We start from the raw sequence: 27,744 nt of genomic DNA on the forward strand, positions 1-27,744 counted from the left end.
GATTTGAACTTATGAACTCATTCTGCTTAGAAGTCAGAAGTCAATCATGGCATTTTGGCAGAAGACTTACAGTTATCTCAGTTATACACCTATGCGACTGAGGGTTAAGGGCCTTGCTCAAAGACCCAGCACTGGCAGCTTGGTGGTGCTGGAATTTGAACCCATGACCTTCCAATCAAAAGTGCAACATCTTAACCACTTAGCTACCAATCCTTCTGTTTCTTGACAAGTCTATCTTGGCAGTTGTCTCAGTAAATCCAGATCATCTCCAAAACCCTATGTGCAAGGAGGAAATACACTATGGATGAGACTCCACAGCATTTTTGGGGCACCATGCACACACACACACACACACACACACACACACACACACACACACACACACACACACACACACACACACACATTCAGACTACCCACTAGCTTGTATGTTTTGTTTCAAAAGAGAAAAACCCAAGAACCCTAATGGAACACAGCAGAGTTCCATATGGAGAAGAAGATACTCAGGAACCGAAGAAGAACAAGATATCAACCTCATGTTTACTATAAACCTCATTTTATGTAAGAGAAGGTACCTGAGATCTGTTGATCGTTCCCTGTAGACCCGTTCGTAGCCTGTCCTCTTGTAAACATGCCGTTGCTGGTTGGGTTGATATGATGAGCCATGATGATCTGATTCAGCTTATGTTGTAGCGTCAGGAAGTCCTGAGAGACGTTGTTTATCTGGACAGGAAGACAAAGAAGAAAATGTCATGGCTGCCAGAAGAAACTGGGCCCTATGTCAGGACGATGGACAGCATTTACAACGATAGGTATCAAAGGATGTTGAAAAAAACGGTAAGTCAGTTACTGTAAAATTATAGATCAAATCCTACAAAATAATTAGCAGCATGTTGTTGATTGTAAATGTTTTTGGAATTGTGATATGATTTTTCATTAATATACATTTCAATTGATTTAATTGTATTGAGTTTTCTGTCATCTACAGTATCTACAGGGGAGGATCTACCAGGGTGGCACAGGGTGGCAACTGCCACCCTAAGAAAAAGCACTGGTATCCCAATGCATAAATTGTACATTTTATCCGTTTGTTCAACTGATTTATGCCGCTTTATTGTGATGACAAAAAAATATATACCCGTCTAATAAATCGTAGTCTGAACAAACGACTCTCATGAACTGCTTTGTTTTATTGAATCAAATTGAACACCCCATAAATAATTTTTTAGATTTGCATTTGTTTGCTTAGCTTATTTTTTGCTTAGTTCAGGCCTTTTTTTATTATTATTTATTTTTTACATTGCGCTGTACATCCATATATGGTCGCAGCTGCTCTCAGAACTGCTCCTACTTCCATATATAGATTTAACATTTATGGTCATTTCCATATAACTGCAAAAAGCTCAAATCTGTAACAGTTTCAGCAATATGGCCAAATCTATGTATTTTCTCCACCTATGGAGATGCTCTCTATTGGCAAAAGTTTGCGGACATCTGGTCATACGATTGGTATGTGCTTTTTGATCATCGCATTCCACATTTAGCCCCAATTTGCTCTTATAATTCCAGCCACTCTTCTAGTAAGATGTTCCACTAGATTTTTAGAGTCTGTAGAACCCTTCTCTTTGAACTCACATGCATGGAAAAGCTTTCAAAGTTCTCTATCTGTGCTTGCTCGTCCTCATTTGGCTTTGACTCGGCGTCTTGGACCTCTTCTCTTTTCTTCCTCTCCGTTCTGTCCTTCAGATGTATTTTCTGTTGGTTCTTTCTCCGTCTCAGGGTTTTCTTGATTCGACTCTTCTGCTGTTTTCTCTTCAGCTCCTGGTGCATCTTTAGGGCCATCATTTTGACCCTCTTTTTCTGCCTCTGCTGCCTTCTCTTCTTCAGAAGGAATTTCTTCAGTTTGGGAAACTGCGTCTTTCTTCTCCGTCACTGGGAGCTGCCCTTCCTCTTGAAGCCGCTTGCGTTCTTTGTATCCTCTATAATTGCTCTGGATAACTGTAGCTGCTTTGGCCTCCTGCTCGGGGTTTACTTCCTCGTTCGGTGCAGAATCTTCTCCTGGTGATGCACCTTCAGGTTGATCTGCAGACGGAGGGGCATTTTCTTCAATATTCTCGGAATGTTTGGCGCCGCCCTCTTGGTCGGACTTGTCCTCTTTCGCCTCTCCTGTATTCTCTTCATTCTCTGTAGCAGCTTTGTTCTTCTCATCCACTAACTCTTTGTACTTCTTCCTCGCCAGATATCCTCGGCATACTAGACACAAAGATAAAGAAGGAAGTTTTATTGTTTGGAAAATCTTACCTGCTTGCAATTTAATAATGATAGTGTCTTGTTTGGCTTTGCTTTTATCATCGGCAAATCGTGTCAAGACAACAGGCTTCAGGCTCACAAATTTTATCATTTCCCAAATATGGCCATTTAACACAAACATGAACAGTAACGTTCACCATAACCCTTAAGCACTGCCCACAAAGTGCCTGGTCATGATATACAATTTCCTTACTACTTACTCTACCACATGTGGTGTTCTATTATAGGAAAATAATCAATAATAATAGCCAATTGGAGGGGTGTTCAGGTCACCCGAAGAGCTTTGAGTTTCACAAAGTTTAAGGAGTGAAAGCTGCATTTATTTTTGGACATATTTTTCTGCTACACTTATCATCTGAACCATCCTATGACTGCCTGCTTCACTTCATCACCAGTGCTGAAATGCTGACCTCTGAGGAACTATTCAAAATAGGTGTAAATCACTGCTGTGAGCTGGGAACCACCACAACCAGGATCGTCCTTGACGCATGTACAACTATCTTTAAATCGTTTACACCATTCAAATCTTACTGCAGCTGAGCGTCTCATCACCGCACTGTGCTTGAAGTCTTCTGTAGATATCAGCTGGTTTTTACGCCTTCATTCACAAGAAACCTCACCACATGCTGTTCTGTGCACACACTGTGTTCCCCTTCAGGAACCACTTACTACTGCGTGTAGTACCGCCACGCTAGCATCTATTTTAATACCTGTAACATTAAAAGTCCTGTTATAGAGCATGAGAGCAGCAGAAGGTAATTCTTTTTCCAATAGTGGTTACGAGCATTTTATTCCTTTTAAACCAACACAGATTTGCAACCCAAGTTATTTTTATTCATTAACACACAGAGTAAACTGGTTCCCTGGTAGTGTAGTGGTTAGGATGCGGCGCTCTCACCGCTGCGGCCCGGGTTCGATCCCCGGTCAGGAAACCAACCCCAACCATTAGAGTTGCATAAACCTTAGTGCCGGTCCCAAGCCCGGATAAATGGGGAGGGTTGCGTTAGGAAGGGCATCCAGCGTAAAAACATGTGCCAAATCAAACATGTGGATGGTCCGCTGTGGCGACCCTTTATGGGAGAAGCCGAAAGAAACACACAGTGTAAACTCTTTCCTGAAGAATTTCCAGAAAGTTCCTGACTGATATGCAGCAATGAAACCAAAGACTCCTTCTATAAGTGGTAATAAAATGTCTTCTTTCAGAGATAATAATTGAAATCGGCTCGCACTGCATCGTAATATGGGTGAATCGTATCTTATCGCATTGGTAGCTGCCTCATATGTATTTTTAATGTGTCGTATCTTTGGCTATGCATCCATAAGTTATGGAGGTGCACATCTCTACTGTGAAATTGTTTAGAGGTTTGTTAGTGGCTTGTCACATACAGAGGATTCTGAAGCTTGCTGCCAAAAATGTGTACAAAATGATATCAGATCTTCTCTGAGCTGTGGGCAAAGAAATTCTCATGAATTTCACTATATGTTGCAACAAAAGTAGAGTCACGCTGTATGTATTGTTTAAAAAGTTACATTAAAATTGCTATAACTAAATAGTTTAGATGTATATTGAAATTATTTAAAGCTCCAATTTCTAAAGTAGGCATACATTACTTATTTTTTTTTAAAGAAAAAGGGTTTCTTGAGAATTCATTGGTTTCCAGTTCCACATTGGGATCTGGACCACCAACAAAAAAGCCTTTAAATGTTGCCTAGGACAACCAAAGAAGATGCCAGATAAACACTTTTCTTTAATCCTTTTGTTTTATTTCAAATCATTCGAATAAGTTGGAAATAAATTGAATGAACTGGAATAAAAATGAATTAAAAAGTAGATTTTCTGTAGTTATCCATTTAGTGACAGTTATTCCCAGCACGTTAGATGAATTTAGTATGTGCCCTCACCTGACTGCAGGAGTACAGCACTCTGAGCTCTCTTCCCCAAAGTAATTCGGTAGTTTTTGACAGCCAGCCAACATCTTACATACGCCTGCAACAGCACGATCAAGTCCATGTTTCTCCTGACCATCTGGTTCAAATGCTCTACGTGATAATACTTCAGAAAGACCTGAAATCAAAATACACACAAACACTCACAGTACTCTCTCTCTTTCTGCCCCTGTAGAGATCTAGATCTTTAGATCTCTTAGAAAACGATTTGATTGTTTTAAAGTTAAAAGTTTTAAAAAAGGTTTGGATTTATTTTTTTGCTGCAAAAAAAAAGACCTTCTGCTTTTACATGGGAAATAAGATTGGATTTCTCTCTATTAAAGTTTTTACCTTTGTTTTGCCCAGAGCCCAGTTCTCCAGCTTGGCTTTCTCCAGGATAGCTACACATGTCTCAGGACTGACGGCCGGCTCCTCGTTCACACGGAAAGCCAGCGTGTAGTATCTACAAACACATAGCAATCAAACCTTCACAGCCCAAAGAGTGTTTATTTCAATAATACAATATATCAACCTATATACACTTAATAGAGAAAAGTACTGGGACATTTCTTTCTCTCTTCTTTCTTCTCATGTCTCTCTTTCCTACACAATTGTGTAGGATTTCGTTGGATGCTGTAGTATGAAATTTTCCCGTAATTTGATCTAGAAAACCCAAACCTGTTCCAGCATGACAATACTCCTGTACACAAACCCAGCTCCATGAAGATCTGCATCACATGGGCTTAAACATGTGGAAGATCTGCTATAGAGCTCCAACCCTATTGAACACCTTTAGGATAAATGTGAACGCCAACTGCACCCTTCTAGCTGAAGTCTCCACAAAATCTAGAGAAACATCTTCCCAGAAGAGTGGAGGTCAGCAAATGGTGACTAAACGTGGACATTTAGTATCTAAATACATTTCGTATGTAATAGCCTGCAGTTTATTTATATGTTTCAGAGGTTTTACAGGTGTGCTGCAGACAGACCTCTGGACGAAGTTTTCGAAGAGGATGCGGTGAGAGTAGCCCTGTCTGCGGATCTTAGCCGTCTCCAGGATGCCGGTGTAGCGCAGCTGAATCAGCACCTTTTCCCTGTCAAACTTTTGAGCCTGCCGGTCGTTATTGGGTTTGATACAGCGGACGAAGTGCGGCTGTCCGGCCACCATCTTCGAAAGCAGGTCCATCAGTGAATACTTGCATTAGAAAAAGAAGAAGAAGAATGAAAATTAAATAATAATAAACAATACTTGAAATAAATAAAATAATAACATACAAATAATTACACAACAAACAAATAAGCAACAATAATAAAATACTACTAATAATATAAAAACATAATCATAACTGTAATGATGGTACAATGATGATGATGTGTTTGTGGACATTACACAATATTAAAATAATGGGGTATTTGGAATATTCAACAATATTTTTAATAAACAAATAAATAATTTGGTAAACAACAATAATAAAATAATGAATAATATAGAAATATAATAATAATGGTAATGCCAATATGGATGATAATGATGCTATTTATCAATCAGTAAAAGTTTTTTGGACATTTCACAATATTCAAATTGGGAAATATTTTAAATATTAAAATATTAAAATTGTTATTTCTTTATTTGTGTATTGATTGATTGACTGACTGATTGATTGATTAAATTTATCTACTTTTTTTTGGTCAAATGTTGTGGCATAAGAGCAATGAAACACTACACTCTGTGAGGTTAAAGACAAAAACAAAAAATCTGTAACCCTGTTTCATCCCACCATCAGGTAATTGTTCATTTTCCAGATAAACAGATGTTTTATTCCTTACTACATCAATACATTTATTAAAACGATTGAGAAAATGAAACGTACAGTGCAGTGATACAGGTTAATATTTAATGCATGCTCACTCTGAAATAGGAGGCCACGGTCTGCGTTCTCATGTTGGTGGTCTCACGGGGATGATGAATGCTTTCTGCACCGTTCTCCCCCTGAGAAAGCACAGCACATTCAAGAAAATGAGAATTTACAGATTCAAGGGCAGGCCGTGCGTCTAACAGGTGTCTAATGATGACCATAAATATGATCAGGGTGAAGTGAAGGGACGTCATTACTAAAGCGTGCTTTTAAGTGTGATGGATTTTTGGTTGTCAGGGGAGCAGCGATGAGGAGAGATGGAGAAAAGGTGGAAGAAAGATGGTAAAGTCTGGGTCAGGGTTGAACACACGGCCAGGCTGGGATTACTGTACAAGGAAAATTTAGATGTTTGTTTTCCAGTGGATGAAGGAAGCTAATGGAGGATGCTAATATGGCCTGAAGAGCTGAACCACAGAATGTCATTATGATGGGGAAAACATTCCTGAATAATCCTGCAGGGGGAAACTTATACTCCTGATCTCAAACTGGTCTTCGTGCCAGCGAAGAAATTATAATGATTACTATGAGTTGATATTCATTAAATAGTAAATAATTACTCTGAAACAATATCAATGTTGATAAAGTGTTCATATTGACCAACATGATAGGGATGTCAGGTTACTAGGCTACATCTCAGTGGCAGACCATCAGAACCAGCAAAAACTTGTTTCCAGGCCCAAGGAAATTTGTGATGAATTGTGTTTATTGGGTTTTTAGTGATAACATTTATTTTCACTCTATGAGATTCCTGTCTGTGATGCAGCGCTCTGTGATACTGCGTTTCTCTGTGATATTAATATTGATTGATTGATTTTCTATAACCGTGGTGTCATAATGATGGTATTAAGAGGTGGATTGATTCGGGTTGGACAGCACTGAAGTGTGAAATGCACGGTCTACTACTATTATCCAATCAACATTTCACTGGTTTCTTTCACATGCCTGATTTAACCCCTGTTGATGAGTCCTCTTCTTCTTCTTTCAGCTGCTCCCATTAGAGTTCTTCACAGCGGATCATCCGTCTCCATACCCCCCTGTCCTCTACATCTGCCTCTTTCACACCAACCACCTGCATGTCTTCCCTCACCACATCCATAAACCTCCTCTTTTGTCTTCCTCTTTTCCTCCTTCCTGGTGGCTCCATCCTCAGCATTCTCCTACTGATATACCCCATGTCCCTCCTCTGCACATGTCCAAACCATCTCAATCTCACCTCCCTTACCTTGTCTCCAAAACGTCCTACATGCGCTGTCCCTCTAATAAACTCATTTCTAATCTTGTCCATCCTCGTCACTCCCAACGAAAACCTCAACAACTTCTTGATGAATAGTAGTATATAATTCACACCTTGCCCCTCATTCAGGCAACCTAGCATCAATATTTAATCCTCATACTGACTATATTGTCTCACATTGTCTGTTTTTGTTTTGTCTTTCTGTTTTGTCTCGTATAGTCCAAGCTGAATGTATAGTTTTATTTACGTCTGTACTTTGAGAGTCACTAACAGGTGGAACCAAATTCCTTGTGTGTGTCAACAAGCCAATAAACCTGATCCAGAATCTAGAGTTTGTTCCTCATGATCATTGTTCTGCACTTGCATCCAATGTAGTCAAAATAAGGAGTTATTCAGGACCAATAATGAGATCTTATGTTAAATATTCGAATATTAGAGTATATTCGAAATAATGACCATAGATCGAGGCAGGTGGGGTCATGCAGTCAAAGAAAGATAAAAAATGGTAAAGCAAGCTGGCATCCCATTGTTGAGGAAGTGTACAAAGGTTTTAAAGCCTAATTAAAGTTCTTATTTAAAAGTCTCGTTAAATTTATACATTTACATTTCACGTGTTTCATAAAGAAATCCATGTGTGACTCATCGTTTTTTTTTAAGTTTCCTGACTGGATGATTTCTGTTCTCCCTTATTTTCTTCTTCTTCTCCTTCTTAAAGAAAGGTACGCATGCTGTATAACCGGGCTGATACGAACCCTGAGCCTCTGTAGAAAGCATTTTGCAAAACTACAATCAAATGCAAAACACGGCCGGGCCGATAGACGCCAGCGCAGGTGCCCCCCTGATCTTCACTACAGAAACAATGAGCACAATCTTTGATGTGAAATTTTCTAAAGATGTGAGAGAGAGAGCGTGACTCACCATGCAAACACATGCAAACACATTCACGGTCTCATCAAAGACCCCTCATTTCAATATGTATAAAGTGTCGATTTGTTTCAGAGACTGAACTTTTAAATGTACATCAGGGCTTCTATTAGAGAGTTCAAAAGAGGACAGAGCCTCTAACGAAGGCAGAACGACCCCCTTGGAATAAGAAGGACAAAAATGACACAGTGAAGCTTCACTGATGTCCGGAAGGCTACATGATGCCTACATGAACACAACATGGAAAATAAAGAAATAAAGCCAGTTTCTGATGTGTCCTTACATGAAGATTTTTTCTTAATAAAATATTGTTTGACGTTTTCGTAGTCTGAGATGAAAACCTGCTGTATAACTGCATGCATGCATTATTTATCATATTGACGTAATGGTGTCGATGTGAGGGCGTTTATTTTGACATACGTTATTTGCACGTCCTATTTCAGTGCTTTAGTCAAACATCATATTAGTCTTTTTTTATCTTTTTTTTTTTTTTTATCTTACATTATATCAGACTTTGTGTTTACTATCACAGCTTCACACTCTCGGGCACTGGATAGTTCGTTTCTCCAAACCTTCAGCACAAAAAACATTTTTCAGTGCTTCTTAAAGCTCTTCTTTCTTTACGATCCAGTTTATCTCAGAGCAGTTCAGTAGGATTTAGGTGCAGTGACTGGGCAGCTTATTCTACATAACTCTTACAGAGCTCGGACGTACGCTTTAAATCGGTTCCAATGAGCCGCAGTCTAGACCGAATTGCATGCTGTTGAAGTATGGAAAGGTTGCCATGTTGGTTACTTTTACCTGGAATAAATCTCCAATTTTCACTGTTCCAAAACAACCCAAAATTATTAGGCTTCCACCTCCATGTTTGACTCTGGAGATGAGTCAGCCTGCTTAAATTTTCCTGTTCTTCATCTTACATAAGTTCTTTTAGAACTGAAAAATTGGACCTTACGTAGTTTGTTCCATTTAAACTAAAGAAACATGAATGTGACTTAGAACCCATAAAAACATGGGTGTTTTTTTTTCAGCTTCTTTTCAAGAAAGGCCTTTCGAGCTCAGAATCTTGAATTACATGCAGGCGATTTGCATGATTCAAACGAGAGGAAAAGAAAATCTGAACACAAAATTGATTTGGACTCTTTTAACTGTCGATGTAGGTTTATTTCGGTTATAATGAAGGGCTTATGCACATCTCTTCATGTAAGTCTCATTGAACAATAACACTTTGGAACTTGTCTACATAATATCAGGCACATACACAAGACACACATACACACACAATGGGAAAGATAATGGCAACAGAACATGCTGCATCTGTTTCCTGTGGGCGGATGCTGAAATCGGTGTTATTACCTCACTGACTGACAGGAGTTTGTACAACATCAGCAGTTCCATCTTTAGAAAATGAGACGTGTGCATGAAGGGAGGAAATATCAATCAGACAGGAAGCAAAAATGAAGAACAGGAGGAGAAAGAGCATGTCGCAAGTATACACTTTAAAGATGTGATTTCACAAGCTCTGTAAATACCTTGACGATGTTTAAAGAGCGCTGAGGAGACCGCGGACGTGACTCTGTCCCCTTTCCATTTGTGTGAGCTAAATTACCTGGTCAAAAAAAAAGGATTAAAGGTTATAATAAATATACAAAAAGCAATGGGTAAAAATGTAAACCCAGAACACAAACCTTTTTGGGCTTAACACTGAATAATCTCGTTTCATTGCAATTGATAATTGAAGCAAACTTTTGCTATAACATTGTTAGAATAAAGGTCCTGCAATTGAGCAGAAAACTGGTATATGCTGGTTTTTATGGGTTATTTGTGGTGGTTGTGAAGTGCTACCACACAGTGGCTTTAAACCTCCAACCTTGTATCTTCTACAACTTTTGCAATGTAATATGAACTACAAAAACAACCCCGAACTATAAATAAAAAAGTTTGGACACCTGAATATAAGTATTTAGAGCATCTTACAAAAGTAAGTACATCCCTCACAACCCAGCAACATTGTAGAGTATCTTCTCAAGGGACAATATTATAGAAATAAAACGGATATATTTTAGAGGAGTCAATGTGCAGTTTGTATACAGTATAGATTTACCGTCCTCTGAAAATAACTCAACATACAGTCATTATTGTTTAAATAACTGGCAACAAAAGTGAGTCCACCCTCAGTGATAACAGTTATATGGCGTGTAAACATGCAACATCCTATTCATCATGTTCATGTTTTTGTCTGCTTGACAGAACCATGCAAATGAGTGTATCTTGTATTAAAGCAGTTAAAATCAGTCATAAAAAGTAAAATCATTAACAAAGTAAATGTAATTCTTGACTGTACTCAAGTAGTTTGCTCCCGTATCTGTACATTACTGGTCATTTAAGACCATTGCTGCTTGGTGGCATCTACCATTGCTGCTTGGTGGCATCTACGTGTCACCAACATACAGTTCAGCATCAATTCAACACCAAGCAGAACATTTGGAGAAGAATAAATGATGGAAGAACTCTTGACTTGAACTTGCCACATCACCCATGACCTTATTTGCAAGGTTTTTTAAGTCATTGATAAGCTTTTGGGCTCAGTAAAATTTTATTAGATATCAATCAGTGTTCGAGTCATTAATATCATTCTATTAATAGATCAGTGTGCTGAGAGTCACATTCAAGTCTTTTCACATAAACTGGGTTATTAACTAAGGAGTCTTATCATGATACCTTCCCTTCAGAAGCGATAGCTTTCCAACATAAACACGACTTCAAACACACCGCCAAGATGAGGAAGCTGAAGGTGAAGGTGATGCAGTGGCCAAGTATGTCTCCAGACCTGAACCATATCAAGCACCTGTGGGGCATCAATAAGCAGAAGGTGGAGAAGCTCCATGTGTCTAACATCCAGCAGCTCCGTGATGTCATTATGGAGGAGTGGAAGAGGATCCCAACAACCTGTGCAGTTCTGGTGAATTCCACACCCAGGAGGATTACGATGGGGCTCACACAGAATTTTCACACTTTGGACACAGTTTTGACATGTTCACTGAGGACATGTTTTTAGAGGACAGTAAATCTGTACTGTATACAAGCTGCACATAGACTACTCTTAAAATATATCCAAGTTTCATTTATATAGTATTGTTCCTTGAGACGCTACAATGGTTGATAAAATGTGAGGGGTGTACTTACTTTTGTGAGATACTGTACTTTTTGAACACCCAATAGCATTTTTATTCCCTATTTGCTGTAATATTAAAATGAAATGTTACTGAGGAAATGTTAAATAATAAAAAAGAAATGCGGTTATTTTGAATTTGATGGCTGCAACATGTCTTCAAAAAGTTCAACATCAACATCAAATTGCAAAACGGTTGAATATCTAATAACTTGCAGAACATATCATCTTCAGAAGATCTGAAAATCTGGAGAAATGACTGCGCACAAAGGATGAGGGTGAAAATTAATATTGGATGCATTAAAAACAGTTATGAATCTGTAAAGGAAATCACTGCATGAGCTCAGACACACATCCAGAAATCATTGTCTGTGATCACAGTTTGCTGTGTCCTCCATAAAGGCAGGTTGAAGTTCTATCATTCAGAGAAGAAGCCATATGTGAACATGATCTAGAAATGCCACTATATTCTATGGGCTGTGGTTCTGTAGTCAGAAGAATTTAAATTTTAAATTATTTTTTGGAAATCGTGGACATTGTGGACTAAAGAGTAGAGAATTTCAGGAAAGGCTTTGCATATTTCAAAAAGATATTGCTAAACTGCATGCTCAATCTTTTACAACAGCCCAGCTTCATAGTATGTAATAAACATTCAGTGCATCATGAAACAAAACACACAACAAAGAAGACCCAGGACTGTTGAGCAGTTAAAAACCTGTATCAGACAACAAATGGGACAAAATTTTTCTCCTAAAACAGCAACTGGTCTAGATGTATACAGACGTGATAAAAACTGGGATGCTACACAGTGGTAAACATGGATTATACCAACATTTTTGATACGTTACAGCCCTCACTTTCAAAATAAACTTTTTTTTTCCTTAAAATGGCTCATTTCCTCAGTTTAAACATTTGATTTATACTATTGTGAATAAAATATGAGATTTTGGTTTTGCATTTTGTTTTTATTTAAAATTTTCCACATCATTCCAACCTTTTTTTTTAACTTGGTTATGATGTTAGATTAGTAAAATCATCTTCCTGATTTATTTGCATTTCCAGCATGGACCTGCTGTGTTTGCAGACCCAAATAGTTGCTCAGACCCGGTTACTAGCCAAGTCAAGTCAAGTCAAGTCAAGTCAAGTCAAGTCAAGAAGCTTTTATTGTCATCTTAATTTATATATATATATATTGCTGACACAGGACACAGTGAAACGAGACAAGGTTTCTCCAGAACCCTGGTGCCTACGTAAGACCTCGAGCTACATAACAAAACACAGGACAGTGTAAAACAGATAGACAAAACACAAAATAGCCCCGAGCAGTAAAGCTACTGTAATGTGTTATACAGTACAATGTGCAAAAAGAAAAACTGTAAACGAGTGTACTTGTAAACATAGACAGAACAAGTTGTGCCCCAGCACAGGAAAGAAAAAAAGGTCAAGGTCAGACACGTTGAGTACCTGAAACTGAAGATGTTACAAGAAGACAGATAAAGTGCTACTCTAATAACTATAAATAATCACCACAGAGATTCTCCCAGAGATCAGAACTTCAGTACTAGCTACTAAATTACAGTACAGGCTTTCCCTCAGAGGTTGATTAATACCATATGATAAGTGATTGTTGGATATGTAACTCAATTCATCTCTAGAAATATGCAAGTAAGTGTTCAAATAATGAGATAACAAGCTGAATGGAAAACTATTCTGGAACATAGAAGATGAGTCATGATGTTTGAACACTTTCATTGCCAATAGTCAAAATCGGAGCATCTGTTCCCTCTTCAGGAGGAGCAAATAGACAAACAGGTAACATTCTGTATAATGTGTGTAGGTCAGAATGAAGAAAGAAACTCTCCCAGCTGCTGGAGATGGCTTAGTGAATAGCTGCAAGCTTCCATGTTGTGAATATCCACTTCCTGAATGAACTACTTCCAGTTAATTCCAGTTAATGGTACCTTGTAGAGCTGGAATTTAAAATCTTAACCGTCTGATCAGAAATCCAAAATCTAAGCAGAGTCATGGGACCCTGACGAGAATAAAACCCGTACTATGGATTAATGAATGAAGGTTTAATAGGTTTATGGTGCCACAGCTGGATATAATGTCATGATTAAAGCAAATGGCAGAGATTATGGCACAGTATTTGCAGAATGGGATCCAGATTCTGGTAAATCTACCACAGATATTTCTACTTCTGTAGCAGTATTTCTACTACGACTGCAGCTTCTTACACATGTGATCTTTCATTGTTACATTTTAGGATTGAAGGAAACCTAAACTATAATGACATATAGCCAACAATCACTTAGCTGAAAGTGTGTGCAGGTCTGTGTAAAAGCTTCATTAAGGGTTATAAATATGTGTGATTGGATTTGTTAGTTGATTTGTTCGACCTTCAGCCTCCCCGTTTGCTGTACTCACTCTGCAGTGGAAAGGTTTTGACCCTAAATAGGCCACGAACAGTAAATGGCTGGAAAACTGCAAAAACAGAACAAACATCTGAACTGAAACAGGTCAACACAATGTTAAATAGCGATATGAAGGAAAACCTCATCACTGCTTAAAGTAAATTTACCTACGCTATTCAGAGATGTGCGCATTCCTCTTTCTAATATGTCAAGCTCCGCATATGTGCTAGATATAAGGAATATGCTGATCAGCTAAATATTAAACCCTATGAAGCAAAATGCTAAACTCTGCAGTGCAGTGGTATAATGTTTAAACGTGACATCACTGCTGTACAGGAAAATCCTGCACTCTCAAAAATATACTATATGGACAAAGGTTTGTACACACCTGACCATAAGATTGGCTTATTTTTGAACATTCCACAATTTTAATAACCTCCACATTTCTGAGAAGATGTTTCACATTCATCCCAAAGGTATTCAACAGGGTTGAAGCTCAATAGCAGAAGATCTTGCACCATATCCAACTCATGTGAAGCAGATCTTTATAGAGCTGGCTTTGTGCACAGGGGTTTTCTCATGCTGGAACAAATTCGGGTCTCCAAGATCAAGTGAAGGGAACATTTCATCCTATTGCTTCTAAAGGTACGGTTTGGGGAAGAGCTACATGTAGCTGGAAAAATCAGGTGTCCCAATACTTTTGTCCATAAAGTGTTATCTCTGGGATGGTAACATGAGATGACATGTTTGTACTTTGTATCTAAAAAAACCCTTTAGGCTCTATACCGAATGAGCTTGGTGCAGATACTTTCCTATGTGACAGATTAATGCTGAAGATACATAAGCATGCATGTTTGCATTGTTAATGGTACCATCTCAGCAACAAAGACATTTTCAGTTGATTTCTAAAGTTTGGTAGGAACAATGAAGAAACAGCATGTTCTCCGGATTATTTGGGTTTACCATCTAACCATAATATTGGTTTGTTACCTGATTGTGGTCACCTGTTCTGTGTTTCTGGGAATGTACACTCTGCTATGTCAATGTATTGTGGTAAAGTGCTGTGACTGTAAGCATTATTAAGCCCCTCCACACACACACACACACACACACACACACACACACACACACACACACACACACACCCTTCCCAGAGCCTACCAAACCCCCCAATCACCCCCCACAAATACACCCCGAAAAACTATTCAGTTTTCTAGTAGATGTTTCTTGTTATTGTGTCCAGGCCTCGTTAGTTGTGTCTACATACACCACATATGTTCATGCTGTGCTTTGTTTTGGGTTCTAAAAATGGTCTGAGCACATATAAAGAACACAGTTTGACACAGCTATTCTAATTGGAAATCATTTCTAAATGCGTTTCAAGAATTTGTACAGGAATGTGGAGAAAAAAAAAACGGAAGTCCTAAGCGGCTATGGTCGTGGTAATTTGGTAAATAATGTCGCGATCACGAGAAAACAACTTCGGTTATGTCGAGATCATGAGAAAATTGAGTCATGATAAAGAGAAAACCTTCTGTTTTATAGAGATTATGAGTAAACAACTTTTGTTATGTTGAGATCGAGAGAAATTATGATGATAACGAGAAAAACAACTTTTGTTACGGTGAAAAAATGATGTCGTCACGAGAAAACGAGACTGAAAACGAAAATTTAAATGTATGGTCTCAGGAGTTTTATAGGAACATGCAAGTAGAGAAAACAGAATTCTGGAACATCGAAAAACCTTCCTTAATATATATCTGCTGTAATATAACTAGCCAAACATCTGCTGCATTTGTTTCTGGACCACTCAGTGTAAACACATGCCTGCAGTGTGGCTCTAACAAACAATGCACCCAAGAAACAGCAGGATTTTTGCTACTGCATGAAGAAAGTCTTTCTCTCTGTGTAACATCTCCCTCAGTGTGCTGGTACCTGTTTTAGTAAGTGGATTAGTGACGAGTTTGCTGATCAGCTCATTCTCTGAAGACCTCAACAGCAGGATGATGTCAGCAGGAAGAGCGTCTCGGTTCTTAGCCAGGAACCCGGAAGTGTTATAGATCACCTGAAGGGTACATTCACAGAAGAGTTTAATCACAATGTTACTGATCTGATAAATATAATTATTAGGGTTTTTTGTGCATTGTTTGAATATTACAATAGAAGATCTAGCCGTACCTTTCCAGCATAGTGGGTGATTCCAAAGCCAAGATCAACCCTCATTGGTCTCCAGAAGTTTTTAGATTTAAGGTTGTCCTCAAATTTTTCTGAATGAAAGAAATGTGTGAACATTTGAACATTGGACTTATATAATATACATCCAAAATTGATGAAACCAACAGACACATTAGTGGCATTTGACAGTAGCATTTAGTAGCAAAAACTTGAACTTGAAGAACGAAATCTGTTCCAGCATGAAAATGCCCCTGTGCACAAAGCCAGCTCCATGAAGATATGCTTTATATGCTCTATGAAGATATGCACTGTATTTTGTTGCCTTGTACTACAACTTGAGCAATGACAAAAAAGTTAAATCTCATCCAATCTAATCTTTACATGGGCTAGAAGATGTGGAAGATCTCCTGCTATAGAGCTCCAAACAATAATGAACACCTTTGGGATGAATGTGAACTTTGACTTCACCCCAGACCAGGCCTTTAAGTATCATGGCTTACCGTGCACTCTGACCCCAGCTTCTGAGCTGTGTACTAGAGTGTGTGTAGAAAGTGGGGTGACTTACCCACAAGGGTCTGATCGGTGGCCTGGGGGAACCTGCTCTCCTCATCCAGCAGTGACAGCATGCCCATGGGCTTCTGCAGGAAAAGGTCCAGCAGGGGTCGGTTGTCCTCATACTCAATCACTCGGACGTCAACGCCCTCGTTCAGGTACTCGTCCTGCAGTATACAAATATCCATTATTTTAATCATAAAAAATATGGTTTATTTCCTTATACATAATAAATCCTGTTTATGTGTATTGCACATAGAGCTGGTTATACTTGGCTAAAATTTCAGCATACAATCACTACCATTTCTAATCTCCAGGTAACACACACACACACACACACACACACACACACACACACACACACACACACACACACACAATCATTCAAAGGTCGACACTTGTCTGAAAAGTCTCATTTCTGCACTACATGTAGCCTAAGGTAAAGTCAAGGAACAAGTGCTCTACGCTTTGGAAAGCAGCTCTACCACAAAACCCACTCCAAAGCACAGAGCTATAGATCTGCAGAAACACCATGTGCTCCAGATGGACAAAATCCAATAAACATATTGTATATTGAGAGAAAATAAACTCAGGTTGTGAGACAGATTTGTAATCAATGTGCATCGAGCAGTAATTATGTAGGAAATTGTACCACACAAACTTATACACCATGTTTGATCATTCAGACATATGCAGAAGATCTCCAGAACTATCATTCTGAGTGTTTTAGCTTCTATACTGCTCTTCCAAGCAGCGAGCCATAATACACACAGAAATAACTGCGTAATGATCAGAAATCAGGTAAAGGTTTTAGCGGCGTACGGTACCTGCTCCCAGGCGAATATGTGCTGATTGAAGTAGAACTGAATCTGCTCATTGGCGATGTTGATGCAGAGCTGCTCGAAAGAGTTACGCTTGAAGTTCTCGAAGCCGAAGATGTCCAGGATGCCGATGTTTTGCTCCTTGTCTTCCTCTCTGAGAATGGAAAACAGATGAGAGGAGATTCCTTGTAGATGTGGATCGATTATATTGAACAGTGTTTTAGATCCATTTACACCAAAGAACTGTTACTTTTTCAAATCTGATTGGCTGATTCATCTGTCCAAATCACAGGCCCAATATTAAAGCATGTAAAATTGAAATAAATGTATTATTCTGAGGAATCAAATTATAATTAAAATACTTTATTGTTCCCACAAGCATATTCCAGCAATGTTAGAAAGCTGGGGTCAGCAATGATACAGCACTCCTGGAACACAGAGGGTTAAGGGCCTTGCTCAGGGGCCCAAAGAGCAGCAGCTTGGCAGTACTGGAGCTTGAACCACCGACCTTCTGCTCGCTAACCCAGAGTCTCAACCACTGAGCTTCCACAAATTTGCTGCTATTGGAAGGCAATTAAACACTCATTCTGCTTGTTCAAAAGTATTGGGACACTTGACTTTCCAATCCATATATGGTTCTTTTCCAAACTATTACCACAAAGTTAGAAGCACTTAATTGTATAGGATGTCTAGGAGACCCAAACTTGTGCCAGTCTGACAATACCCCTGGGCAGAAAGCCAGCTCTTTGAAGATATGGTTTACATGGGTTCAAGTGGAAGATCTCCTGCTATAGAGCTCTGATCCTCAACCCTACTGAACATAATGAATTCGATCACTGACTGCATCCCAGGTCTCCTCACCTCACCTACATTAGTATCTGACATTACTAACACCCTTGTAACACTGTATGAGCACAAATCTACATAAAACCTAGTGGCACATCTTTCCAGAAGAGTGGAACTTAATATAACAGCAAAAAGGGACTACATGAGGAATGGGATGTTCAGGTGTCCACAAGATGTTCTCCATATAGTCCATATCTTTAATCAGTCAACCTTTCCCAGCATCACAAATTAAAAAAGGGCCTTTTCTTTAATGCAACCAAGTCATATTGTATATTTTAAGGGCTATAATGAGACCCCAGCTTTTCTAGAATCCCCTCAAATCCTCTCATGATCTTCAAGTTGCAGGTGAGTTGACTTCAATGTTCTTGATTGGATTTGAAATAAATAATTGGAGCCAATGGAGTTCAATGGAGCTGATAATTACAGTTTCTACTACACTTCTATATTTTTAAGGTGCAACCAAAAAGGTGTAGAAATGAAAAGTTAAATAAACGTCTCCTACTCAGTCTGGTTATTTTGTCTCAGCAGGGTGTTGATGCGGTTGACGATCCAGCTGAAAAGGCGTCCGTACAGAGCTTTGCTCATGGCGTCCCGCACCTCTGTGGCTTTCTCGACCGTGTTGGGCCGGACGATGGTTTCACCCCGAGCCACCACGCAGTGCGAAGTCAGAGCCTCCCTTAGCTCATCCGAACGGATACACAGCAATGTGGCAGCTGTAGAACACACACACACACACACACACCCTCACAAACAGCCATTTTCTCAGCGGCCTCTGATTTCTCTTACCCTATATTTGAGTTACATCTTTACTTCTGATGGTTACAAACATTTCATTTCCTTCATTTAGGTTACAGGTTTAGGAATAAAGGTGTTTTGCTTTCTTTTTTTTTAACATTAAATTGTTAACAGTGCTGCTTAAAGCTGTGAATTATGCTTCTCCCCATTAAGCAATGGCAGATATGCTAAGCTCTGCCCATATTGTTCTTGTTTTACACAGCAGCAACTACATTTGCTAAAAATATATATATATTTAAAATTTTTAATTTAACTCCACCTCATTGGTTCATGTTTAAAAAATGGTTCCTCCAAATACAAGCAAATAAAAGGTAAGAACTCGAAATAGCCCCATTTCCCTGATGTAATTTTCACCTCTTTGGGTGTGGTTCATGAAAAAAAAACACTCTGATTCTAACTACAGCTAGTTCGTTGACTACATGCTAATAATAACAATAATAATTAAAAAAAAAAGGTTCCCCTGGTAAAAAGAATTCCTGAGATCTTTTCTTGCTGATCACGTTAAGTTTCCTGGGGTCCTGAAAAGGCTACAAGGCAGCCACTCTGCATCGGCAGCAAGCCAAATAGTGTGCTAATCAGCTGAGCATTTTTGCTGCACCAGCATTTTAACCTGCTAGCATTCATTCACTCACCAGTCTCTAACACGGCCATGTTAGCAATGTTGCTTTTGTCAGTTTGATGCTCCGTAGCCACTGAATCGAACTCGATATCTCCGGTGTTCAAGATGGCTGCCACAATGCTGTACACGCTTCCCAGCTCCTGTGGAGGAAAAGTGTGTTCGAGATACATGGTTAATGAGAACACAGAATAGATTTTCTCAAGGTTATTGGCTGCATTAGTTGGTTTAAAGATTTAAAACAATGTTTAATCATTTCCAGCCGCAAAAAATTCATCCAATATCTGCAATCTAATGGATGGTCATCTCTTTTGTAGCTATTACTGATGGTGTGTTCCTAGTTTGTGTTGTTTTGTATCATTAACAGCCAGATAAAGCAAAATCCAGACTAAGGAATCAATCAAATGATCTACTGGATAAAAAAAATAAAACTGTGAATCCAATTTTCCCTGAAATGACATCAATAATGATATATAAGAGCAAATTTGATCATGTATTCGCTCGAATTTCACAGATATGAAGCTCATGAAGCAGTGAGCACCAGGGTGTTTTTTTTAGCTCCTCGCTGTAGGCCGTGTTTCATCATGTCATGCTGCTCACATCCCCATCACGTGCACCGACCCAAAAGTAACCTACAAGTCCTGCACAAAAAAATTATTTCCTGATGATTTCAAGCCGAAGATCATTCATATCCGCTGAACGAAAGAATTTCTAGAATGTATTTGCATTTGTTGGGGTGCCATTACTTTTGCTGCCGACGGTTTCACGAGATCTATGCATGCAGTGTTTTTCTATTTTATTATTACTGTACTCACATACAGTATGCATCTGTAGTGTTCTCTCCAGCTGGATCTGCTATCAAGTACATGTATGCAGTGTGTGTGTGTGTGTGTGTGTGTGTGTGTGTGTGTGTGTGTGTGTGTGTGTGTATCATATAAATAATTATTGCCACCATTTACATCACAAATGTGCGGGCTGATTAAAATAAAAGAATTAAACTTTGTATAAACGGATTTCGAAGATCATATGCAGCAAAAGTAATGGCACCAACAAATGCAAACAAATTCTGTGCAGAGGAAACGTCAGGATATGTCAAATCAGCACTTTTTGGTATCTGCAGATAAAAAAATATCTGTTGCTGCTTGTACTTTAAGAAGACATATTTGAGCGGGTGCCAACAATTGTTAGTTTTGGAAAATATTAATACTGCTACTACTAATACTTAAACTACTTATAATCATTATTTTACTATTACTACTTCTTTTAAATCTACCACTACTATGTCTACTACTACGATTAAAACAACTACTTCTAATATTGTAAATATTACTTCTACTGATTACTTTTTTACTACCACTACTACTATTAATAATACGTTTATTACTACTATTAGTATTACTACTACTACTTCAATTACTTAATAAATAGTAAAAATAATAATACTTGTATTATTTCTACTACTACTGGTTCTATTACTACTAATACTACTAGTACTAGAGTTTATTACTCCTACTTCTATTACTTCTACTATTACTACTACTAATACTGCACCTACTTCTACTTTTTCTAGAATTACTACTACTAACTAGTTCTATTTCTCCTACTAGTACAACTACTTCTACTATTACTAATACTAGTTCTATAACTACAAAAAAGGAATACTTCTATTACTCCTAAATAGTTCAAGTTTTATTACTACTAAAAATACTAATAATACTACTATTCTATACTTTATTGTTCGACACAGCTTTATATATTTATCTGTCACATGCATAACCCTGCACATTACAACACTCAGCAAAATGCTTATAAATACTAGTATTATATTCTTCTTCTTTTATTGCTACTATTACTTCTACAACTACTATTAATATTATTGCTACTTCTACTTTACTCCTTACTAACACTACAATAGTGTGTATATCTATATCTATATCTATCTATCTATATATATATATATAGTAACTACAGTATATACTTGCAACTTTGATGCATTCTGCTAAAACAAACCAAAGTATGCTATTACGTGTACGCCATTGCTTTCATTGCTTGTTCGCTTTTTAGACTTGTGTCATGTTATTTTAACTCTAATGCTAATGGTTCACTGGTCATGCTAATGCTAATGTCAGGGGTGCACACACTTTTTCAGCATGTGAGCTACATAGGAAATGACTAAGTTAAAATGATCTACCTACTATAAAAAAATACATAAATAAATATCTCTATTTTTAATGGCATGGGATCTACCCACACTACCTTTGCGATCGACCGGTAGATCGCGATCGACGTATTGGGCACCCCTGCTCTACATCATCTACACCATGACGTGTATTACCTCGAGGGTAAAGCCGATGACTTTGAAAGACTGCTCCACCGCTTCGAACTGCTCCTTGTAGGATTCGTTGCCTACAATGTCAGGCACAAGCTTGATGTTTTCGTTCTGAAGGTACCTGAAGTGAGCAGTAAAACAGTTCTTAAAGACGTTTTTTAAATAAAGCTTTGAGGGTACAGTGCAATGTTAAGAACCTACTTTGGAGTGGTATTGTCGGAGAGCTTGTAGTGAGCCAGCTTCTTTCTCTCGGCCAGGCCAGCGTAGATGTAGTAGAAAATGTGGAAATTACGCTCTCCGCTGTTAGAGGAAAAAGAGGGATTGTACAGTCAGTAGTTTTAATGTTTCTCCTGGAGACCAGAAATCCCACAGCCTGAGTTATAACTAATCATAACACTGGTGTTCTCTCATAGCAGTGGCCTGTTTCAGCAAGAGAATGGTTTCCTGCACATCCCCACTGCAATATATAGTTTAGGAATTGTTTGAGGAACATGACGAAGTGTACAGGGTGTTGACTCTGCCTCCAAATTTAATCTCAATTTGATCGTGCGTCTATGGGATGTGTTGGACAAACAGGTCTGACCCATGGAGGCTTCACCTCACAGCTTACAGGACCTGCTGCAGTTTTGCACCAGATACTAAGGCACCTTCTGCGGTCTCGTAAAACTCTCCAGACCATGATGATTCAGAATTTTAGCATATTAAGCACATAATTCTTGCTGATATATATTTTGCTGGTATTTGAACTAATATATATATATATATATATATATATATATATATATATATATATATATATATATATATATATATATATATATATATATATGTGTGGATATATGTGTGTGTATGGGGAAAGTAACGAGGCTTTGCATAATCCGTCTCTGTCAATCTGTAGGTTTGTAATTACTGCATGTTTCCTCTGTAATTATCCTCCATGTTTTTGCTTTGGCATCAGCGCGATTTCAGGGTTGGCATTGGATGAATGACTCGCCTGATTGCGCTATTCATTTGGTTCTTTTAAAAACACTTCACTCTCAAGTATGTGCAGATTTATGTTTCCACTAAAAGAAAATCTATTTACACCCAGACATTCCCTTCTCCTGAGGTCACGCCTTTTCTCCTGAGGTCACACTGTTGCTAAAAGGGAATGAGTATAATAGAGAAGTATGCTCAGAAATCTTTTTTGGGCTTTCAGAAGTGACGCTCACACAGCCTGGTGAATGATGTTCCATTTCTCCAGCAAATCTGCGCTCCTACATCATTCCTTCTTCTGCTACTACTAATATTATTACTACTACCACTTCTACTAATACTAATAGTACCAATACTAATTCTACTACTAGTACTTCTAATTACTAATATTACTACTGAAATTACTTCTACTACTAATAATAATAATAATAGTATTAATATTACTGCTACTACTTTTATTTATATTTACATTTACTGCATTTAGTAGATGCCCTTCTCCATAGTGACTACTACTACACATACTTGTATTATTACTATTATGACTACTTCTACTACTGCTAGTTCTTCTACTATTACTACTATTTTACTACTTCTATCATTACTACTATTATTACGTTTACAATTATTACCTGTACTATTACTTTTACAAATATTACTGCTAATAATACCACTACTATTACTACTGCAACTACTATTATGGCTATTATTACTGCTAATTTTATTATTACTACTACTATTACTAATATTACCACTTCTACTATTACTGCTACTTCTATAATAACATTATCACTCCTACTGCTATTATTACTGTGTTCAAGAGAACAAGTGGAAAAGGTTCTATCATGGTGTGGATGGAAAGAGAAATGGTGTAGGGGTGATTCTGAAGGAAGAGTACAGTAAGAGTGTAATGGAGGTGAAGAGAGTTTCTGATAGAGTGATGAACGTAAAGCTAGAAGTTGAAGAGGTGATGATAAATGTCATCAGTGCTTATAGGGGATTTCGCTAAAAGGATGGAAATGGCAGTGGTGAACACTTATTTTAAGAAGAAGGAGGATCATAGGGTGACGTATAAGAGTGGAGGAAGGTGCACACAGGTGGACTATGTGCTATGTGGAAGATGCAACCTGAAGGAGATTGGAGGCTGTAAGGTGTTGGCAGGGGACAATGTGGCTAGACAGCATCAGATGGTGGTCTGTAGGATGGTTTTGAAGGCGAAGAAGAAGAGGAGAGTGAGGACTGAAAGAAGAATAAGTGGTGGAAACTGAAGGAGGAAGAGCGTAGTGTGAGGTTCAGGGAAGAGGTCAGACAGAGGCTCGGTGGTGTTAAAGAGGTGCTGGATGATTGGAAAACTACTGCAGGAGTGATGAGGGAGACAGCTAGAAAAGTACTTGGTGTGACATCTGGAAATAGAAAGAAGGACAAAGAGACATGGTGGTGGAATGAGGAAGTGCAGGAGAGCATAAGGAGAAAGAGGTTGGCAAAACAGAATTAGGATTGACAGTTGATGAGAAAACTAGGCAGGAGAACAAGGAGATGCAGCAGCAGGTAAAGAGGGATGTGGTGAAAGCCAAGGAAAAGACATATGAGGAGCTGTATGAGAGGTTGGACACAAAGGAAGGAGAAAAGGATTTGTACTGATTGGCCAGGCAGAGGGACCGAGCTGGAAAGGATGTGCTGCAAGTTAGAGCAGTAAAGGATGGAGAGGGAAATGTGTTGACTAGTGAGGAGAGTGTGTTGAGAAGGTGGAGGGAGTATTTTGAGCAGCTGATGAACGAGGAAAATTTGAGAGAGAGAAGGTTGGATGGTGTGGAGATAGTAAAGCAGGAAGTGGATAGGATTAGTAGGGAGGAAGTGAGAGCAGCGATTAAGAGGATGAAGGGTGGAAAGTCGGTTGGACCAGATGACGTACCGGTAGAAGCATGGAGATGTTTAGGAGAGATGCAGTGTAATTTTAACCAGATTGTTTAACAAGATTCTGGAAGGTGAGAGGATGCCTGAGGAATGGAGAAGGAGTGTGCTGGTACTGATCTTTAAGCATAAGGGAGATGTGCAGACCTGCAGTAACTACAGGGGAATAAAGTTGATCAGTCACACCATGAAGTTATGGGAAAGAGTAGTGGAAGCCAGGCTGAGAGAAGAGGTGACCATCTGTGAGCAACAGTATGGTTTCCTGCCTAAGAACAGCACCACAGACGCATTATTTGCTTTGAGAATGTTGATGGAGAAGTATAGAGAAGGTCAGAAGGAGTTGCATTGTGTGTTTGTGGATTTAGAGAAAGCGTACGACAGGGTGGAGAGAGGAGTTGTGCAGGACAGGGGGGGGGTATGGAGATGGATGAACTGCTCTGTGGCGATCCCTAATTGGAGAAGCCAAAAGAAGAAGAAGAAGAAGAAGAATACTATTTGTACTGCAACATTTACTGTTACTATTACTGTTACTACTACTCAGTCAACATTCACCAGTCACTCATCAACACTCACGCAGCCTGGTGAATCACACGGGATTTCTCCAGCAGGTATTCAAAGATCTGTGCTCCCACCACCGTTCCTCCACTTGTAAACTTCATCTCCAAATATTTCCCAAAGCGGCTGGAGTTATCATTGATGACCGTGCAGGCGTTTCCGAATGCCTCGACAAGGTTGTTCACAAGCAGGATCTTCTCTTGGAGAGTCCGGTTGTTGGCCTGTAGACAACATGATACGACTTTAATTTTCCATTGAAGAACTCCTTAGCAGTCAGCATCAGGAACACTGCTTATACAGTATAATAACACACTGATGCTGTGTATAATGCCTTATAACTCTTCCATTAGGTTTGGGTTGTGCAACAACATACAAACAGAATAAAAATAAAAACTTGGTGAGACCTTGCCAAGGGCGGTGAGCTGCTGGACCAGGAGGTGAGCGCTTTCTGTCTTCCCGGCTCCACTTTCTCCACTGATTACTATACACTGCACACAAGGAGGAAGATCAACCATCATTGCTAATATACTTATATAGAGCTATACATCTCCTGCTAGAGAGCTCAAACACTATTGAACACCTTGTGGATGAATGTGAACGCTGACTGCACCCCCGGACTATAAAGCGCACTCATATATAAGCCGCCCCCACTAAATTTTACAAATATATTGATTTTTAACATAAATAAGCCGCACCTGTCTATAAGCCTATATGTCTACACTAATGTACTTTACACAGGCTTTAACTAAAGACACGTTACACACGGTGTAACGGGTGAAATATGTTGCGCTTCCTTTAGGAGCATAGCGGTATTTTGGGAATAGCCTGCCAGAAGCGAGTTCTCCCTTCACCCTGACTCAACACGCTACAACGGCTTGTATCTAAACAGTAATCTACCAAGAAAGTCATTGTTCACTGTCTTCCTCCTTCCTTTCACAACTATTTCTCTCGGGAGTTTATCTTTTGGCATCGTCGTGCGTTTAAAAATCACCTGATGGAAGTTTTTTCTCCCGATGCCGTGCAGCTCAGAACACAGGTGAACGTTTCCGTTCGGAAATTTCATTGGTCTAATGTTATGTCGCTCAGTTTTTTTGCTTGAAGTTTGTGAAACCGGGAAAAACCCAGGAAATGTTTTAGTTAGTAGTGATTGAATTTGATTGTATTTGATGTTTGTGTAAAATATGTCTATAAATATTATATAATATAAATATTGCTGTATCAATTAAGGACAATTTCATATTGTGTATTTTAATTTTTACTCTCAGTGTTGAAAATTTAATACAATTCAATATGAACGGCTTTTTATGAGGTTTACTCTCAGGTCTAATGAATTACATTTACTTGCGTTACTGTTATTGAGTAGTTTTTTGTGTACTTTTACTTTTAAAAGTAGTTTTTAAAATTTGTAATTTTACATTTACAAAGTAATATGTTTTGTTAGAAGTATTTTTAGACACTTTACTTGTACTTAAGTAAAATATCATTGGTGGAATATTTTATAAATTGTATTTTTTTATTTCTGCTTTATATCTTGAATCTATTTGATCATATGTTTATCATTAGAATTCAACACCTGCCATTCGTTTTTCATTATAAACGAATTTGATTGATTCCAAACAAAATCCTTTATTATGGAAAAATTACTCGATCCTGGAAGTATAATCTCATGATCTCAGCAAGCACCTCTTGCAGTTGAATTATTGTTTTTAGCTGTTTTTTTTATCTCGTTAGTGTTGCTTTGAGTCACCTGGTCAGCGTTGGAGGACACCATGGACTGGTAGGCGACGTCAGCGATGGCAAATATGTGCGGAGGATTCACCGGACGCTTGGCACCGATATACATCTTTGAGTGCTAAGAAGTGAGAAATATCATAATAATCATAATAATCATAATAGTAATAACAATAATAACAATGACAAACCGCAAATACGAATGCAAATGACTGAAATATAAACCGTTTGCAAAAAGGAAATGAAATGAGATTAAACGCCGGAGGAAGAGAAAGAGAGAAAAGGATGCTGATGTTATCTATAATGAAATATAAAGGGGGTTTAGGTTTCTAGTGCATACCACATTAACACACACACATACACACACACACACACACACACACACACACACACACACACACCTCAGGAGTGTAGAGATTGATCTCGTGGAAGGGGTTGACTGCGATAAGGATGTCTCCCACATACGTGTAGATCTGCTCGTTGGCGTAGCGCTTCTGCAGATGCTCTGTCACTGTGTTCTTATGAAGAGGCAAACAGATGTTACA

General features: G+C 38.6%; 1 protein-coding gene across 1 annotated transcript; it reads right to left on the reverse strand.

Moving 5' to 3' along the window:
• Window positions 1–584: 584 nt before the first annotated feature.
• Window positions 585–27,720, reverse strand: myo3a (myosin IIIA). Its single transcript, XM_046848564.1, has 20 exons — window positions 27,601–27,720; window positions 27,216–27,320; window positions 25,873–25,956; window positions 25,487–25,689; window positions 22,232–22,330; window positions 22,037–22,151; window positions 19,718–19,844; window positions 18,793–19,003; window positions 17,451–17,598; window positions 16,637–16,790; window positions 16,075–16,163; window positions 15,832–15,961; window positions 9,843–9,919; window positions 9,667–9,708; window positions 6,146–6,226; window positions 5,226–5,431; window positions 4,588–4,699; window positions 4,213–4,375; window positions 1,636–2,253; window positions 585–723 (listed from the first exon to the last, which is right to left on the reverse strand). The coding sequence occupies exons 2-19, from the start codon at window positions 27,309–27,311 to the stop codon at window positions 1,682–1,684; spliced, it is 2,709 nt and encodes a 902-aa protein (XP_046704520.1). The 5' UTR covers window positions 27,312–27,320; window positions 27,601–27,720; the 3' UTR covers window positions 585–723; window positions 1,636–1,681.
• Between the last annotated feature and the right edge of the window lie 24 nt (window positions 27,721–27,744).

The sequence above is a fragment of the Silurus meridionalis genome, chromosome 4 (assembly GCF_014805685.1).
Source record: "Silurus meridionalis isolate SWU-2019-XX chromosome 4, ASM1480568v1, whole genome shotgun sequence".
NCBI lineage: Eukaryota > Metazoa > Chordata > Actinopteri > Siluriformes > Siluridae > Silurus > Silurus meridionalis.